This window comes from Erinaceus europaeus, chromosome 23 (assembly GCF_950295315.1).
Source record: "Erinaceus europaeus chromosome 23, mEriEur2.1, whole genome shotgun sequence".
Classification (NCBI taxonomy): Eukaryota; Metazoa; Chordata; class Mammalia; order Eulipotyphla; family Erinaceidae; genus Erinaceus; species Erinaceus europaeus.
Genome location: NC_080184.1, coordinates 11,652,521 through 11,668,128, shown reverse-complemented (window position 1 = coordinate 11,668,128; position 15,608 = coordinate 11,652,521). Strand labels below are relative to the sequence as shown.

Below are 15,608 nucleotides of genomic sequence, written 5' to 3'. Positions count from 1 at the left end.
AAAGAAAAGAAGAAAATGACCACTGGGAATGGTGGATTTATAGTGCAGATACCATGTCCCAAAGATAACCCTGGTGGTAATAATAATTTTTAAAATGCTGGAAACAAAAGAATCTCACAGAAGTCTTAGCACCCTTCCCCCCCCCCCAAATGTACACGGTTGTGTCTAAGACCTCTTTGAGAGGTTAAGTTGTTACTTACAGATGCCACCTTTTGTTAGTTTGATCCCCAGAAGTGAACAAATCTCTCTTTCACCCCAGGGTCGCTCTGGAGCAGATGGAGCTCGGGGCCTCCCCGGGGACACTGGACCTAAGGTAGGTGACAGAGGCAGCCCTGGGCCACTGTGGAAGGTCAGTCGGGGTGGAAGGTTTGAGGTTCAGCTGGTGTGTCCCCCCTCACAGGGTGATCGGGGTTTCGATGGCCTGCCTGGCCTGCTGGGGGAGAAGGGCCAACAGGTGAGCCCCCCAACCTCTTCAGACCAGTCCCTCCGATGTTCATACCTCCTTCCCTTCTTCCAGCATCACAGAGCTTACCCAGCCTGTGCCTGTGTCCTCACACCCTCACACCCCATCTCCTTTCCTGGAGCTGGGGGGGCTGGTGTGCACCCCTATTTTTTCACACCTGAATCCCCCCTCATTCTTTCCCAACTCAGGGGGATCCTGGTCATGTGGGGCAGCCAGGGCCCCCAGGAGAGGACGGTGAGAAGGTAAGTTTGGAAAGGACCTGGAGGTGGGTGGCTTGGCTAGCTAACCACCTGCAAGGGGATGATGGGGGGATAGGAGTGGGAGAGGCAGGTGACTCCAGAGTTGGGGTGTGGGGTGTGGGAAGAGACACGGAGGTTGTGGGCTTGAGTCATGACACTGCTGGAGAGCAGCAAAGTCAAAATGAATAGAACCTTATGGATGGTTGAGTGGGTTTGTTCATTGGTTTTTCCCAGAGCTCTGCTCAATTCTGGTTGATGGTGGTGTGGGGGGATTGAATCTGGGACCTCAGAGCTTCAGATAGCAGAGTCTCTCTCTCTCTCTCTCTCTCTCTCTCTCTCTCTCTCTCTCTCTCTCAGTCTTTTTAAAAAATTGGATATAGACAGCCATAAACCAAGAGGGAATGGGGTGATAGAGAGGAAGAGAGACAGAGAGACACCTGCAACCACTCCTTCACTACTCACAAAGCTTTCCCCCTGCAGGTGGGGGCTGGGGGCTCGAGCCCAGGTCTTAATGCACTGTAAGATGTGTGCTCAACCAGGTGCACCACCACCTAGTCCCTAGAAGAGTCTCTTTCCATAACCATTATGCTATCCTCTCCCTCTCCCTCCCTCCCCCCTCTCTCTTTTTCTCTCTCCTCACTAGCAAATAAATAGATCTTGACTGATGCCTCAGACCCTGATCTTTCTCTGCATTAGATCTATCTGGGGAGGGGTGTCCCAGAGGAGGAGAAAGGGCGGCTTATTTGTTTATTTATTATCATTATTATTTTAATTTATTAGTGACTTAATATTGGTTTACAAAATTGCATGTCAACAAGGGCATAAATGCCATACTGTTGCCACCATCTGAGTTCTGAATCCCCAGGCCCCCCATTGCAAGCTACAGCAGTTCTAAGGTTGCAAACATGGGTTAACTGTCATCTCTCTTTTTTAAAAAAACATTGTATTTATTTATTTATTGGATAGAGACAGAGATAAATTGGGAAGAGAAAGGGAGTTAGAGAGGGAGAGAGGCAGAGAGACACTTGCAGCCCTGCTTCACCACTTGTGAAGATTTCCCCCTGCAGGTGGGGACCAGGGGCTTGAACCTGGGTCCTTGGGCACTATAATGTGAGCGCTCAATCAGATGTGCCACTGCCTGGTCTGGGTTAACTATCATCTCTACAACTATCTGTCTACATTTATATGTATTTTCCCCCTTTTTCTTCCAGGTCCAATCCTTTCTTCACCCCTCAATGCACACATAACCCTATTACTATATCCAAAAGTTATATGTATTCCCCCCTTTTTCTTCCAGGTCCAATCCTTTCTTCACCCTCAATGCGCACATAACCCTATTACTATATCCAAAAGTTCCTTCCCTTTCCCTCCTCTCTCTCCAGGTCCTGATGGAGCTGGAGTTCAGAACCTTTTTATCCTCTTCTTATCACTTCTCCCCCACTGAGTGTATGAATCTAAAATTGTTTTTGGGGTGCAGAAGGTGGGAGATCTGGCTTCTGTAATTTCTTCTCTGTTGGACATAGGCATTGGCAGGTCAATCCATCCTGCCCCCCTCCCACCCCAAGCCTGTTTCTACCTTTCCCTAGTGGGGCAGGGCTCAGGAGAGGTGAGGTTCCAGGACACATTAGTGAGGTCATCTGCCCAGGGAAATCAGGATGGAATCACAGTAACGTCTGCAACTTGGTATTCGGAAGGTGGCAGGATATAAAGTGAGACAAAATGATTAATGAACAGGAACCAAACAGCAGAAACAGAACAGATGAGATTAGGGATCTTAGGGTGAAAGAAAGCTTGGGGAAGTTCATATTAGGTATGTTCCTAGGGGCCCTCGACCATGGTAGTTTTTACTTGAGTTTGATAGCTAACATGGAATTGGATAAAAATATTGTCTGAGGTGGGGGCTGGGTGGTAGTGCAACAGGTTAAGCGCACACGGCGTAAAGCGCAAGGACTGGTGTAAGGATCCCTGTTCGAGCTCCCGGCTCCCCACCTGCAGGGAGGTCACTTCACAAGCAGTGAAGCAGGTCTGCAGGTGTCTATCTTTCTCTCCCTCTCTCTGTCTTCCCCTCCTCTCTCCATTTCTCTCTGTCCTATCCAACAACAAACAACATCAATAAGAACAACAATAATAACTACAATAAAACAAGAGCAACAAAAAGGAATAAATAAATAAAATATAAAAAAAATTTAAGCCTCCATGAGCAATGGATTCGTGATGCAGGCACCGAGCCCCAGAATAACTCTGGAGGCAAAAAAAAAATTAAATTAAAAAAAAATATATATATATAATCTGAGAAAATGGTGTCAGAGTAAAGGGCTAGAAAGTTGTGTTAGGTCAGAGAGTAGCTCCCATTCTTGAAATATTTTTTATTTTGGAGTGGGAGGGGGGGTTTGAGGGAGTGGTCAAACTTCCTCTCTCTCTAAGTTATAACATTTTCTTCCAGGGAGCTGAGGGGCCTCCGGGGCCTACCGGCCAGGCTGGGGAGCCAGTGAGTACCAGGGATCTTGGGCCTGGCTTGGGGTGGGGGTCTAGATTCTCTTTGGAAAGGGGATGACTGGGGGCCATGCTGAGATGACACTCCTACTTTTTTGCAGGGTCCCCGAGGACCCATAGGTCCTAGAGGCTCCCCTGGTCCCCTGGGACGCCTGGTGAGAATGTCACTGTCTTGTCACCTCCCCCTCCTCTCCCACCTCTGCCAATATGTCCCTTTCTGTCCCTGGCTTTGCTCTCCTTAGAGCCACCTTTGCCTCTTAGTGACACCTAACATCTGTCCTGCCTTCCTCCCCAGGGTGTGGTCGGAGCTGATGGCGCCCCAGGACCCAAAGGCAATGTGGTAGGTCCCTCCTCTTTCCCTGCATCCTCACTCACTCCCTCGGGTCCTCCCATTTCAGCCTTATAGAATCCCCATTCTCTGGGAGTATGGATCGACCAGTCAATGCCCATGTTCAGCGGGGAAGCAATTGCAGAAGCCAGACCTTCCACCTTCTGCACCCCATAATGACTTTGGGTCCATATTCCCAGAGGGTTAAAGAATAGGAAAGCTATCAGGGGAAGGGGTAGGATACAGAGTTCTGGTGGTGGGAATTGTGTGGAGTTGTACCCCTCTTATCCTATGGTTTAGTCAATGTTTCCTTTTTATAAATAAAAAAATTTTTTAAATAAAAAAAAAAAAGAACCCCCATTCTCCCACCATTTTTTATTTGTGATTAATAGTGGGTTACAGGATTGTAAGGTGACAGGGCCTAGTCCCACACCATGCCCACCACCAAAGTTCTGTGTCCTCCACCCTTCCACCTCCCAAAGAGAACCACCAGAGCTCTCCCAAGTCTTAGAAACAGTTTGAGTTTGCTTGCTTCTGTGTTTATTATCATTTTTATTTTCAAGTTCATGTGTATCAATCAATTTTCTAGATTCCACATATGAGTGAAGTCATCTGGTAGTTGTTTTTCAACTCTTATTTTGCTAAGCACAATCACCTCCAGTTTCATCCATTTTGTCCCAAAGGTCACAATATCATCTTTTTTTGATGGCAGAGTGGTAGACCACGGAATGAATATATATATATATATATATCCCATAACTTCTTTAGCCAGTTATCTGTCTATGAGCATTTAAGCTGCTTCCACACTTTGGCTATTTTGAATAATCCAGCGATGAAACTAGGGGTGCATATGTCCCTTTGAATTAGTGTTTGAGTATTCTTTGGATAAATGATTTTAAGAATGATATTACTGGATCATACAGTGCTTCCATTTTTATGTGTTTAAACAATACCATCTTCCAGAGGGGCTGGCCCAGTTTGCATTCCCACCAGCAATGGAGCAGAGTTCCATTTTCTCCAAAACCTCTCCCACACCCATCCTTTCCTGATTTATTGATGGAAGCCCTTCTCTCCGGTGTGAGATGGGATCTCAGCATAGTTTCAATTTGCATTTCTCTGATGATAAGTGAAGTGGAGTGCATCCTCATATGCGGAGCCCCCAATTACAAATTCATTTATTAATAAGAGAGAGAGAGAGAGAGAGAGAGAGAAGGAGAGAGAAGGAAAGCCTCCCTCTGGCACATGTGAAGCTGGGGATGGAACCCAGGACCTCATGCTTAAGATTCAAGGCTCTAACTATTGCACACACCCCCTCCTCCTGGGACTTGGAACACCCTCCCTCACATTTTTCTTTTTCAGGGCCCTCCTGGAGAACCAGGTCCCCCAGGACAACAGGGAAACCCAGGTTCTCAGGTATGAGGGAAGACACTCTCCCAAGAATGGGAGAAGTGTGTGTGTGTGTGTGTGTGTGTGTGTGTATGTGACTGTCTGTCTGTCTTTCTGTCGTGGAAGGGCACAGGGCCATGGTCAACTGAGGTCACAGACCTCTCCCAACCCTCCCCCGCCATCTTGCCCTTCACTGCCCTTTCTTCACACCTCCCTGCACTCCGTTTTGTTGAGCTTGTTTCATTGTATTGATTAACTTAACTTTGGTTTCTAATATGACAAGATTTTAGGAGTAGGGCCAGCAAGCTAACTCACATGGACAATGCACTGCTTTGCCTTGGATGTGACCCAGGTTTGCACCCAGTCCCCACTGTATTGGAGGGGATCTCTTTCCCTCTCTTCCTCTGCCTCTGTCTCTCTTTTATTCCTTTTATATTTTCTCTCTAATATTGGAAATTCTCTTCATTTTATTTACAGGTTCATTTATTGGATAGAGACAGAAACTGAGAGGGGGAGGGGAGATAGAGAGGGAGAGAGCAGAGAGACACCTGCAGCCCTGCTTCACCACTCACAAACCTGGGTCCTTATGAATGGTGACGCGTGTGCTCTCCAGAGTGTGCCATGATTTACAGTGGCCCCGCTAGTTATATTTTTAATGGCATAGTAGTATTCTGCTGAGTTTCTCTTTCCAGTCCTCTGCTGTGGGGTTGGTTTTGTGTCTGGGCAGCTGTGAGCAGTGGGGCTGTGAATGTGGAGTTCACAGAGCCTTTAGGTCTCCTGAAAAAAATCTGTATCCTATTTTTTTTTTTGCCTCCAGAGTTATTGCTGGGGCTCAGTGCCTGCACCACGAATCCACTGCTCCTGGAGGCTACTTTTTCCCTTTTGTTGCCCGTGTTGTTTTATCATTGTTGTGCTTATTATTGTTGTTACTGATGTCCTCCTGAGGGCCATTTTTCCCCCCTTTTGTTGCCCTTGTATCGCTGTTGTGGTTATTATTGTTGTTGGATAGGACAGAGAGAAATAAAGAGAGGAGGGGAAGACAGAAAGGGAGGAAAGAAAGATAGACACCTGTAGACCTGGGAGCTCGAACCGGGATCCTTACGCCTGTCTCTGTGCTTCGCGCCATGTGTGTTTAACCCGTTGCGCTACCAACTGACCCCCTGTACCCTCTTTTTTATGCCCTTAGGGAATTGCTGGCCCCCAGGGACCCATTGGCAATCCTGGAGTGAAGGTGAGTGAGTGGTTTATCTGCCAACCCCTTCCTATGTCTCCTCCCTTACCTCTGTCTCCAGGGAGACTTTTCCCTCCCCCTGTACAGGATCGTCCTCCCTTATTTGCCCTGATTACAAACCCTTCTATTCCCTGTAAAAACCCATACTAACATGTCCAGTGGAGAAGAAATGACAGAAGCCAGATCTCCCACCTTCTGCACCCCATGATGATCCTGGGTCCATACTCCTAGATGAATAAAGAATAGGAAAGCTTCCAATGGAGGGGATGGGATGCAGAGCTCTAGTGGTGAGAACTGTGTGGACTTGTAGCCCTCTTAGCCTAAGTCTTGCTGATAATTATTAAATCAATCAATCAATCAATCAATCAATCATAATCATCATCCCAGACTAACTACCATGTGACTTCACTGGGTCCTTGTGAGGGAAGCATTGGTTGCCAGAGACAGAAGCCCACCAGAGTTTGAGGGCTCAGGGCTGGAGAGACATCTCAGTAGGTGAGTTACCTGCTTTTCCTCACACATGGTCCAGGGTTGAGTCTTGGCACTGCATTGAAGGGGCTGTAACTTCAGGGGGATGCCCCGATGCTGTGGGTCTGTCTGTCTGTCTCTTTCTTCTTCTTGTTGTCCTTTTTTAATCTCTTTATTCATTTATTTATGTGAGAGAGGGGGAGAGAGAAAGGGAATCAGAACATCACTCTGGCACATGCAACACTGGGGATAGAACTTGGAACCTCCTGCTTGAGAGTTCAATACCTTATCCACATTTTAAAAATGATTTAATAATGATTGACAAGACTGTGGGATAAGAGGGCTACAATTCCACACAATTCCCACCACCAGAGTTCCACATCCTATCCTTTCCATAGGAAGCTTTCTTATTCTTTATCCATCTGGGAGCAATGATCTGGGTCCCTGGGATCATTATTCTGGTCCTATTTCCAACTCTGACACCATCTTCCCAGACAATACTTTCAGCCCTTGTGCATGTTAGCTATTGGGCTCAGGCAAAAATTAGTAAAGTGGGTCCATTGGAATATGCCTAAAATAGACTCTCTCTCTCTCTCTCTCTCTCTCTCTCTCTCTCTCTCTCATGGTCTGAATGGAAAAGTGGGTCTGAGGGTGAGTAGTGAAATCACACTTGTTCAAGACTCTTGCTCTGCAGAAACAAAACAAAATAAAATGAAGTAAAATAAAGAGAAAATTATCCATGAAAGCCTACTGGGAACAAGCATGTATGAAGCCTGACACTGTAGTAAGGAAGAAAGGGGGTACATCTGGGGAGGCCCAGCACCCCAACAGTTTTCTTTATATTTATTTATATTTTGTTATTTATTATTTATTTATTGGGTAGACACAGAGAGAAATTGAAATGGGCATATGGGAGGTAGAGAGATAGAGAGAGGCACCTGCAGGCCTGCTTCACTACTTGTGAAATTCTCCTCCCCTGCAGGTGGGGAGCAGGGGCTTGAACCCAGGACTTTGTCTGTGGTAACATATGTGCCTGGTGAACCACCAAACAGACCCCATACTGCATTAAAAAATAATTTGGTATTCATTTATTAATGATAGAAATATGCGCACACATACAGAGAGGGAGAGAGAGAGAATTGTTATGGGGGAAAGGGGAGGCTGGCTTTCATTCCCCCAACATTAAAAAGTCTGTCACACATTATCTCAACCAAGAATTGAGGAGAGAGCATGCTTTTTCAGGTATGTTAAACTTTATTTAGGATAATTGATAACATCTACATTTTAGGGCATGAGAGAAAGAAAGAGAGAGAGTGAAAAAGACCAAGTCATCACTTATGTAATGGTCCATGCAGACAGAGAGAGAGAGAGAGAGAGAGAGAGAGAGAGAATGAGAAAGAAAGAGGGGGGGCTCACAGATTCTAGCTTTTAAAAAAAATATTTAAAAAAATTTTTTTAATATTTATTTTATTTATTTATTCCCTTTTGTTACCCTTGTTGTTTTATTGTTGTAGTTATTATTGATGTCATTGTTGTTGGATAGGACAGAGAGAAATGGAGAGAGGAGGAGAGAAAGATAGACACCTGCAGACCTGCTTCACCGCCTGTGAAGAGACTCCCCTGCAGGTGGGGAGCCAGGGTTCGAACCGGGATCCTTATGCCCGTCCTTGTGCTTTACGCCACCTGTGCTTAATCCGCTGTGCTACAGCCCGACTCCCAGATTCTAGCTTTTAAAAACCAAGCCCTTTCCAAGCCACACCTGTCACCACTCCCATTTTCTGGGCAGTACTATTATGTCCCCCAGATGCTCTTTGTCCCTCAACAGGACCAGAACATCACTCCGGCATGTATGATACTGAGGATTGAACCTGGGACTTCAAGATTATATATAAGTCAGGCACCACCTCTCAAGTCTTACTTTTTTTTGGCTCAAGGGTTATTGCTGAGGCTTGGTGCCTGCACTACAAATCCATTGCTCCTGGCTGCCAGTCCCCCCACCATTTAAGAAAAATGGATAGGACAGAGAAAGTGAGAGGGAAAGGGGATATGGGGGGGAGAAAGATAAACACCTGAAGACCAGCTTCACTGCTTGTGAAGCGACCCCCCCCCCGCAGGTGGGGAGCTGGGAGCTTGAACCTGGATCCTTGCATGGGTCCTTGTGCCCCGTACTAGGTGTATGCCACCACCCAGCCCCTTCAAATCTCATGCTTCATAGGAAGCTTACATTCTATCTTTCTTTCTCTTCTCCTTTCAATTATGTATTTATTTTTGAGAAGGAAAGGAAGGAGACATAAAGATTGAGCAAAGAAGCATAGCCACCACCTATCTGGCTCTTGTGATGCTGGGGATCGAACTCAGGACCTCATGCTTGAGAGTTCAATGAAAGCATCCACTGTGCTCCTTCTCAGGATGCAAATAACAACAACAACAATAATAATAATAATTAAAGGTCTATTTACTTAGGTACACAAGAAAGAGGATCAGAATCTTCCTCTGGCATCTGTGATGTCTAGGATAGAACTTGAGACCTCATGCCTAAAAGTCTACTCTATCTGGCCTATGTGCCTCCTATGTTTCTCTTTATTTTATTAGTGAGTTAATAATGATTAAAAAATTGTAGGATAACAGAGATACAATTCCATACACTTCCCACCACCAGAGTTCCATATCCCATCCCCTCCATTGGAAGCTTCCCTGTTCTTTATCCCTCTGGGTATACGGACCAAAGATCTTTATGGGGTGAGAAGGTGGGAGATCTGACTTCTGTAATTGCTTCTCCACTGGACATGGGCATTGGCAGGTTGATCCATACTCCCAGCTTGTTTCTGTCTTTCCCTAGTGGGGCAGGGCTTTGAGGAGGTGGGGTTCCAGGACACATTGGTGAGGTCGTCTGCCCAGGGAAGTCAGGTTGGCATCATGGTAGCATCTGCAGCTTGGTGGCTGAAAAGCATTAAGATATAAAACAGAACAAATTGGTTAATAATCAGGAACCTAAAGATAAGAATAGAACAGATGAGATTTGGGGTCTTCATGTTGGAAGAAGCTAGGAAGTCTATTTTAAGTATATTCCAAGGGACCCATGACTTTACTAATTTTTGCCTGAGCCTGACAGCTAACATGCAGGTGGGCTAAAGGTATTGTCTGGGAAGCTGGAGCCAGAGTTGGGACTAGGACTAGAAAGCTGGATCAAGGGCAGAGAGTAGCTCCTAAATATAGGGGAAGTATATAAACACTATTAATGCTTTCTTTTTAAATATATATCTTAATTTTGTATTATATTTATTTATTAATTGGATAGAGACAGCCATAAATTGAGAGGGAAGGGTGTGATAGAGAAGGAGAGAGACAGAGTTACACCTGCAACAATGCTTCACCGTTTGTAAAGCTTTCCTCCTGCGGGTGGGGACCAGGAGTTTGAACCCATGTCCTTGTGCATTAGAGTATGTGCACTCAACCAGGTGTGCCACCACCCGGCCCCCATCCTATGTTTCAACCTCCCCGTGAGGCAGATGATTTCTGAGGCACAGAGAGGGGAGGTCACTTGTCCGGGTCACACAGCAAGCCTGGCAAGGGGCAGGGGGTGGAGACTTTCTGGCTAGGGACCCACCAGCCCAAGTAAGGCTAATTTCTCTGACACCCGCTTTCCCTCTGACTTCAGGGCCCCCCAGGGAACCCCGGCATTCCAGGCCTCCCAGGATCTGAAGGCCCCCCGGTAAGAACTGGGAGTGGGGGAAAGTGTGTGTGTATGCGTGTGTGTGTGTGTGTGCGTGCGCGCGCGAGCGCACGCACAGGTTAGGGGAGGAGGGTTGGGAATTTGGGGTCAGACATCTAAGTGTCTGACAACTTGGGGTGTCTTTTATTCCTTCCAGGGCCACCCAGGTCATGAGGGTCCCACGGGTGAGAAGGGTACCCAGGTGAGTGACAGAGAGAGGCTGGGCTGGGGGGGGAGGGTAAAGGTTCTAGCAGGATTGAGGTTCGGTATCATTGGAGATAAATGAGGGTGCTGAGAGCTCGAGAAATTGGGGGGGTGTCAGGATGCCATGACATTAATGTCTCCTCAGGGCCCTTCCGGAGCAGCTGGTCCCCCTGGCTACCCTGGGCCTCGAGGTGTGAAAGTAGGTGGTGGTCTAATTAGGGCTTCAATGGGGAGGGTGATACTTCTCCACTGGCTTTGGGGTACTAGTTCTACCCACCAGACCCCCACCAAGCCCAGCAGAGTCTGGGAGGTGGTTCTGTGGTAGAACATCTATCTTGCATGAAGGAGGTCCTGGGTTCAAGTCTTGATGTCCCATGGGTGTTCTGTGGATAGTACTAACATGACCCTTTTTCCTTTTCATTATTTGAGTTTTAGTTTAATGAATGAGATTCTGAGAGAAATCCCAGAGCCCTGCTCATCTTTGACTTCTGGTGGTGTCAGGGATGGAACCTGGGGCTTTAGAGCCTCAGTCAGGAAAGTCTTTTGCAGAACCATGATGCTGTCTCCTTGGCCTAAGATTACCCTTTTCAGAGCCAGAGAACTAACTCACTGGGTAGGACACATGCCCTGGCCTGTGTGCAGCACAATTTTGAGCCCTGGTGCCACCTGGGGGTACTGTGACACGAGGGGGAAGCTCCAGGGTTCTGGTGTCTCTTCTCTATGTATCTCTATCCAGTTGAAAACACATCTTGGAAGGGTGATCTCTCTCTCTCTCTCTCTCTCTCTCTCACACACACACACACACACACACACACACACACACACACACACGGTGGGGAGGAGAGAGATTTCCCCCTCCTATTTCAACTGGTCTTTCAGAGGGATTAACATAAGGATATTGAATTGAGTCAGTATTCTGGGATCAGAATATGCCATTTGATTGTCAAAACACTGTCCAGGGGCCTGGGCGGTGGCACACTCGGTTGAGTGCACATAGTAGTAAGTGCAAGGATCCAGCACAATGTAATTATGTGTCTTGGGGAATCTGGGCTTGAACCTGCAGGGGGGAAGCTTCACAAGTGGCAAAGCATGTCTGCAGGTGCCTATCCTCTCTCTCTGTTTCTATCATTCTATCTCTCTCTCTCTCTCTCTCTCTCTCTCTCTCTCTCTCTCTGTTTCCCCTTCCTTTCTGTTCTATCCAACAAAATGGGAAAAAATAGCCACCAGGAGCAGTGGATTTGTAGTGCTGGCACCAAGTCCCAGCAATAACCCTGAAGGCAAAAACAAAACAACACAACACATACTGTGTCCGAATGCATTTTCATTATAGTGAACTCAGTTCAATGACCTTGTGTCTTCCTGTAGTTGCAGACACCCGGTGTTGACAAAATTCAGTCATGCTGTGTCCAAATGCAATTCCACTGTAGTGGACTCAGCCCCAGTGACCTTGTGTCTTTCTGTAACTTCAGATCCCCGACTCTTGCCAAAACACAGTTACTGTCCTGTCCAAATGTAATTTCCTTCCAGGGGCTGAATTCAGTTACATTCTCTCTCTTTCTCTATGGAGCCAGCCCAGCTCCCCCAAGATTTATCATTTACATTGTGTTCAAATGCAATGTCATTTTAGAGGCTCAGCTTAATTACTTTGTAGCTTTCTGTAGCTCCAGACCCCTGACTGATGACTAAACACAATTTTCCTGTGTCCAAGTGCAGTTCTATTGTAGTGGATTCAGTTCAGTTACCTTGTGTCTTTCTATAATTGCTGACCCCTGGATGTTGCCAAGACATATAATTACATTGTATCCAAATGCAATTCAGTTGTAGTGAACTCAGTTTAGTAACTTGGTATGTTTTCTTATATTGTTGCCAAAACACACAGCGTTACACTGTGTCCACATGCAATTTCCTTCCAGGGCCTCAGTTACATTCTGTCTCTCATTCTTTCTCTCTTTCGGGAGTCAGCCCAGCTTCCCCAAGACACATAAATTACATTGTGTCCAAGTGCAATTCCACTGTAGTGACTTTGTGTCTTATACTTGCAGACCTCTCTCTAATAATTGCCAAAACACAGAGTTACACTGTGTCCACACGCAATTTCCTTCCAGGGGCTGAGCTCAGTTAATTCTCTCTCTTTTTACAGAGCCAGCCCATCTCCCCCAAGACATATCATTACATTATGTCCACATGCAATGTCATTTTAGAGGCTTTACTCAGTTACCTTGTGTCTTTCTATACTCGCAGACCCTTTGCTGTGATCAAAACACAGTCACTTTGTGTCCAAGTGCAGTTCCACTGTAGTGGATTCAATTCAGTTACCTTGTATCTTTCTGTAATTACAGACCCCTGGGTGTTGCCAAGACACATAATTACATTGTGTCCAAAGACAATTCCATTGTAGTGAACTCAGTTCAGTGACTTTGTATCTTCCTGTAGTTGCAAACATCTACTTGTTGCCAAAACACAGAGTTACACTGTGTCCACATGCAATTTCCTTCCAGGGGATGAGCTCAGTTACATTCTCTCCCTCCCTCCCTCTCTCCCTCCCTCCCTCTCTCCCTCCCTCCCTCCTTTCTGTAGCTGAAGACTCTTGACTGTTATCAAAACACAGTGTTACACTGTGCCCACATGCAATTTCCTTCCAGGGGATGAGCTCAGTTACATTCTCCCTCTCTCTCTCTCTCTCTCTCTCTCTCTCTCTCTCTCTCTAGCCCAGAGCTCCCCCAAGACACACAATCCCATTGTGTCCAGTGCATTTTCCCTGGAGCAGCCCCAGCTCAGTGGCTCACTGTCCTTCAGGCCCCAGCCCAGACCTTCCTGCCGGCTTCTGTGCAGCTGGGCTCACAGAGAGCAGTCCATGGTCCAGCACAGAGCCCCTCTTTGTTGCCAGACACAGAGTCACATTGTCACCGGCACAGTGAGGGACATTTCTTTGCCTGTAGAATAATCCTGGGGGTGGGGGAGGGTGGAGTGGGCAGGAATGTTCATCCTCTTCCTCCCGTGAGAAGGAATCCTGGACACAGGGTCAGATGGGAATCAATCACTTGGAAATTTGGCCTGCCCTGCCCCTCCCCCATGACCTCGAAGGGGAGTAGGGGAAGGGGGAGGCAGCCTCCTGCAGGACACATGGACAAAAGGGTTTGGAGGAAGAGAGGGAAAAAACACCTTACACAGGGTGCATCCCCTTCCCCACTCCTATCTGGCATTCCTTGGGATTGCTTTGTTTTGGGTTTTTTTTGGGGGGGCACAGAGATTGAATTGAGGGAGGGGCTCTTCTCAAACATGCAAGAACCTGAGAGCTTTGTGATTTTTCAGGGAACTTCTGGCAACCGTGGCCTCCAAGGAGAGAAAGGCCTGAAGGTGAGAACAGAGTGAGAGGAGTCCTTGAAAGAGGGGTGGGCCTTCTTTTCCCTAAACCATGACCTCTGACCTTTGTTCTCTCCCCCTCCTCCAGGGAGAGGATGGATTCCCAGGCTTCAAGGGTGATGAAGGGCTTAAAGGTGATCGGGTAAGATTTGGGGGGGGGGTGGGAGGGTGATCTGAGGGGATGAGGAGGAACAGACATGACACCAGGGCTCTTCTTTTTATTCCAGGGACACCCTGGGCCCCCAGGACCCCGAGGAGAAGATGGTCCTGAGGGACTGAAGGGGCAGGTGGGGATAGCTGGAGAGGAGGGCCCCCCAGGTTCAGCTGGGGAGAAGGTACCTAGGCCTTGACACCCTCACCAATGCCCCCCTCCAGTCTCCTCCCTACTTCTTTTGCTTGTCTCCCCCTCCCACCCTATCACCTCTCTCCCCTTTTGCTTTCTCCCCCCCCCCACATCAATCAATCTGAAGCCTCAGAAGACTCTTGTTATCTTCAGCCCCTCAGCTCAGCATGAGAGAGCAATGTGCCTCTGGCAATAAAATAGCCATGGGACCAGGTGGTAGTTCACCCAGTAGGAGACATGCCTTGCTGCATCTGAGGCCCTGGGTTTGAGCCCTGGCATCACTTGGGAACATTGTGGATGGAGTCTCAGGGAGCTCCTTGGAGGGTGGGGCAGGGCTATGGAGTTTTTCCTCTCTCAGCACCATGTACAGCACCCAGGGAGCCCCATGGAGGGTGGGCAGAGCTGTGGGGTCTCTCCTCTCTCAGCACCATGGACAGCACCCAGGGAGCCCCATGGAGGGTGGGCAGGGCTGTGGGATCTCTCCTCTCTCAGCACCTGGCACAGCACCCAGGGAGCCCCAAGAAGGGTGGGCAGGGCTGTGGGGTCTCTCCTCTCTCAGCACCAGGCACAGCACCCAGGGAGCCCCATGGAGGGTGGGCAGGGCTGTGGGGTCTCTCCTCTCTCAGCACCTGGCACAGCACCCAGGGAGCCTCATGGAGGGCAGGCAGGGCTGTGGGGTCTCTCCTCTCTCAGCACCCTGCACAGCATCCAGGGAGCCTCATGGAGGGTGGGGCAAGGCTGTGGGGTCTCTCCTCTCTGTACCTCCAATGATGGTTCTGCAAAGCAGTTTCCTGTCTGAGGCTTTGAGGTCCGAGGTTCAATAACACCACTACCAAGGGAAGATAAGCAGGGCTCTTGTAAATAATAGTAATAATAATAATATTAACAATAGGGAGTCAGGCGGTAGCACAGTGGGTTAAGCACACATGGTGCAAGCACAAGGACCAACATAAGGATCCCGGTTCGAGCCCTTGGCTCCCCACTTGCCAGGGAGTCGCTTCAAAGGCAGTGATGCAGGTCTGCAGGTGTCTGTCTTTCTCTCCCCCTCTCTGTCTTCCCCTCCCCTCTCCATTTCTCTGTGTTCTATCCAACAATGACGATGGCATTAATAACAACAACAATAATAACTACAACAAGGACAACAAAAGGGAATAAATAAATATATAAATAAATAAATAATAACAGTAAAGAATTCCAAATCATGGGGCCAATCAATAGTGTCATCTGTGTACACGGCTCTGCGACTCATTCCCTAGCACTGCATTCAACACAAATAAAAAAGTGGCCTCAGAGGTGGTGCAGTGGGTAGAGAACCCAATTTGCAAGTAGGAGGTCCTGGGTTCGATCCCTGGTTTTGCATGTGCCAGAAGGAGCCTCT

The 15,608-nt window shown here is 47.7% G+C and overlaps 1 protein-coding gene across 3 annotated transcripts in view; it reads left to right on the top strand.

Annotated features, from left to right (window-relative positions):
- The window catches only part of LOC103116152 (collagen alpha-3(V) chain), a 69,593-nt gene that overhangs the window by 24,221 nt on the left and 29,764 nt on the right, over positions 1-15,608 (top strand). For all 3 annotated transcript variants that reach the window (XM_060181643.1, XM_060181642.1, XM_060181641.1), the window contains exons 17-30: positions 260-313; positions 401-454; positions 652-705; positions 3,146-3,190; positions 3,297-3,350; positions 3,491-3,535; positions 4,883-4,936; positions 6,096-6,140; positions 10,267-10,320; positions 10,478-10,522; positions 10,670-10,723; positions 13,837-13,881; positions 13,976-14,029; positions 14,115-14,222. In XM_060181643.1, the coding sequence (XP_060037626.1) occupies positions 260-313; positions 401-454; positions 652-705; positions 3,146-3,190; positions 3,297-3,350; positions 3,491-3,535; positions 4,883-4,936; positions 6,096-6,140; positions 10,267-10,320; positions 10,478-10,522; positions 10,670-10,723; positions 13,837-13,881; positions 13,976-14,029; positions 14,115-14,222 (765 nt within the window). The remainder of the gene's footprint in view (positions 1-259; positions 314-400; positions 455-651; positions 706-3,145; positions 3,191-3,296; positions 3,351-3,490; positions 3,536-4,882; positions 4,937-6,095; positions 6,141-10,266; positions 10,321-10,477; positions 10,523-10,669; positions 10,724-13,836; positions 13,882-13,975; positions 14,030-14,114; positions 14,223-15,608) is intronic.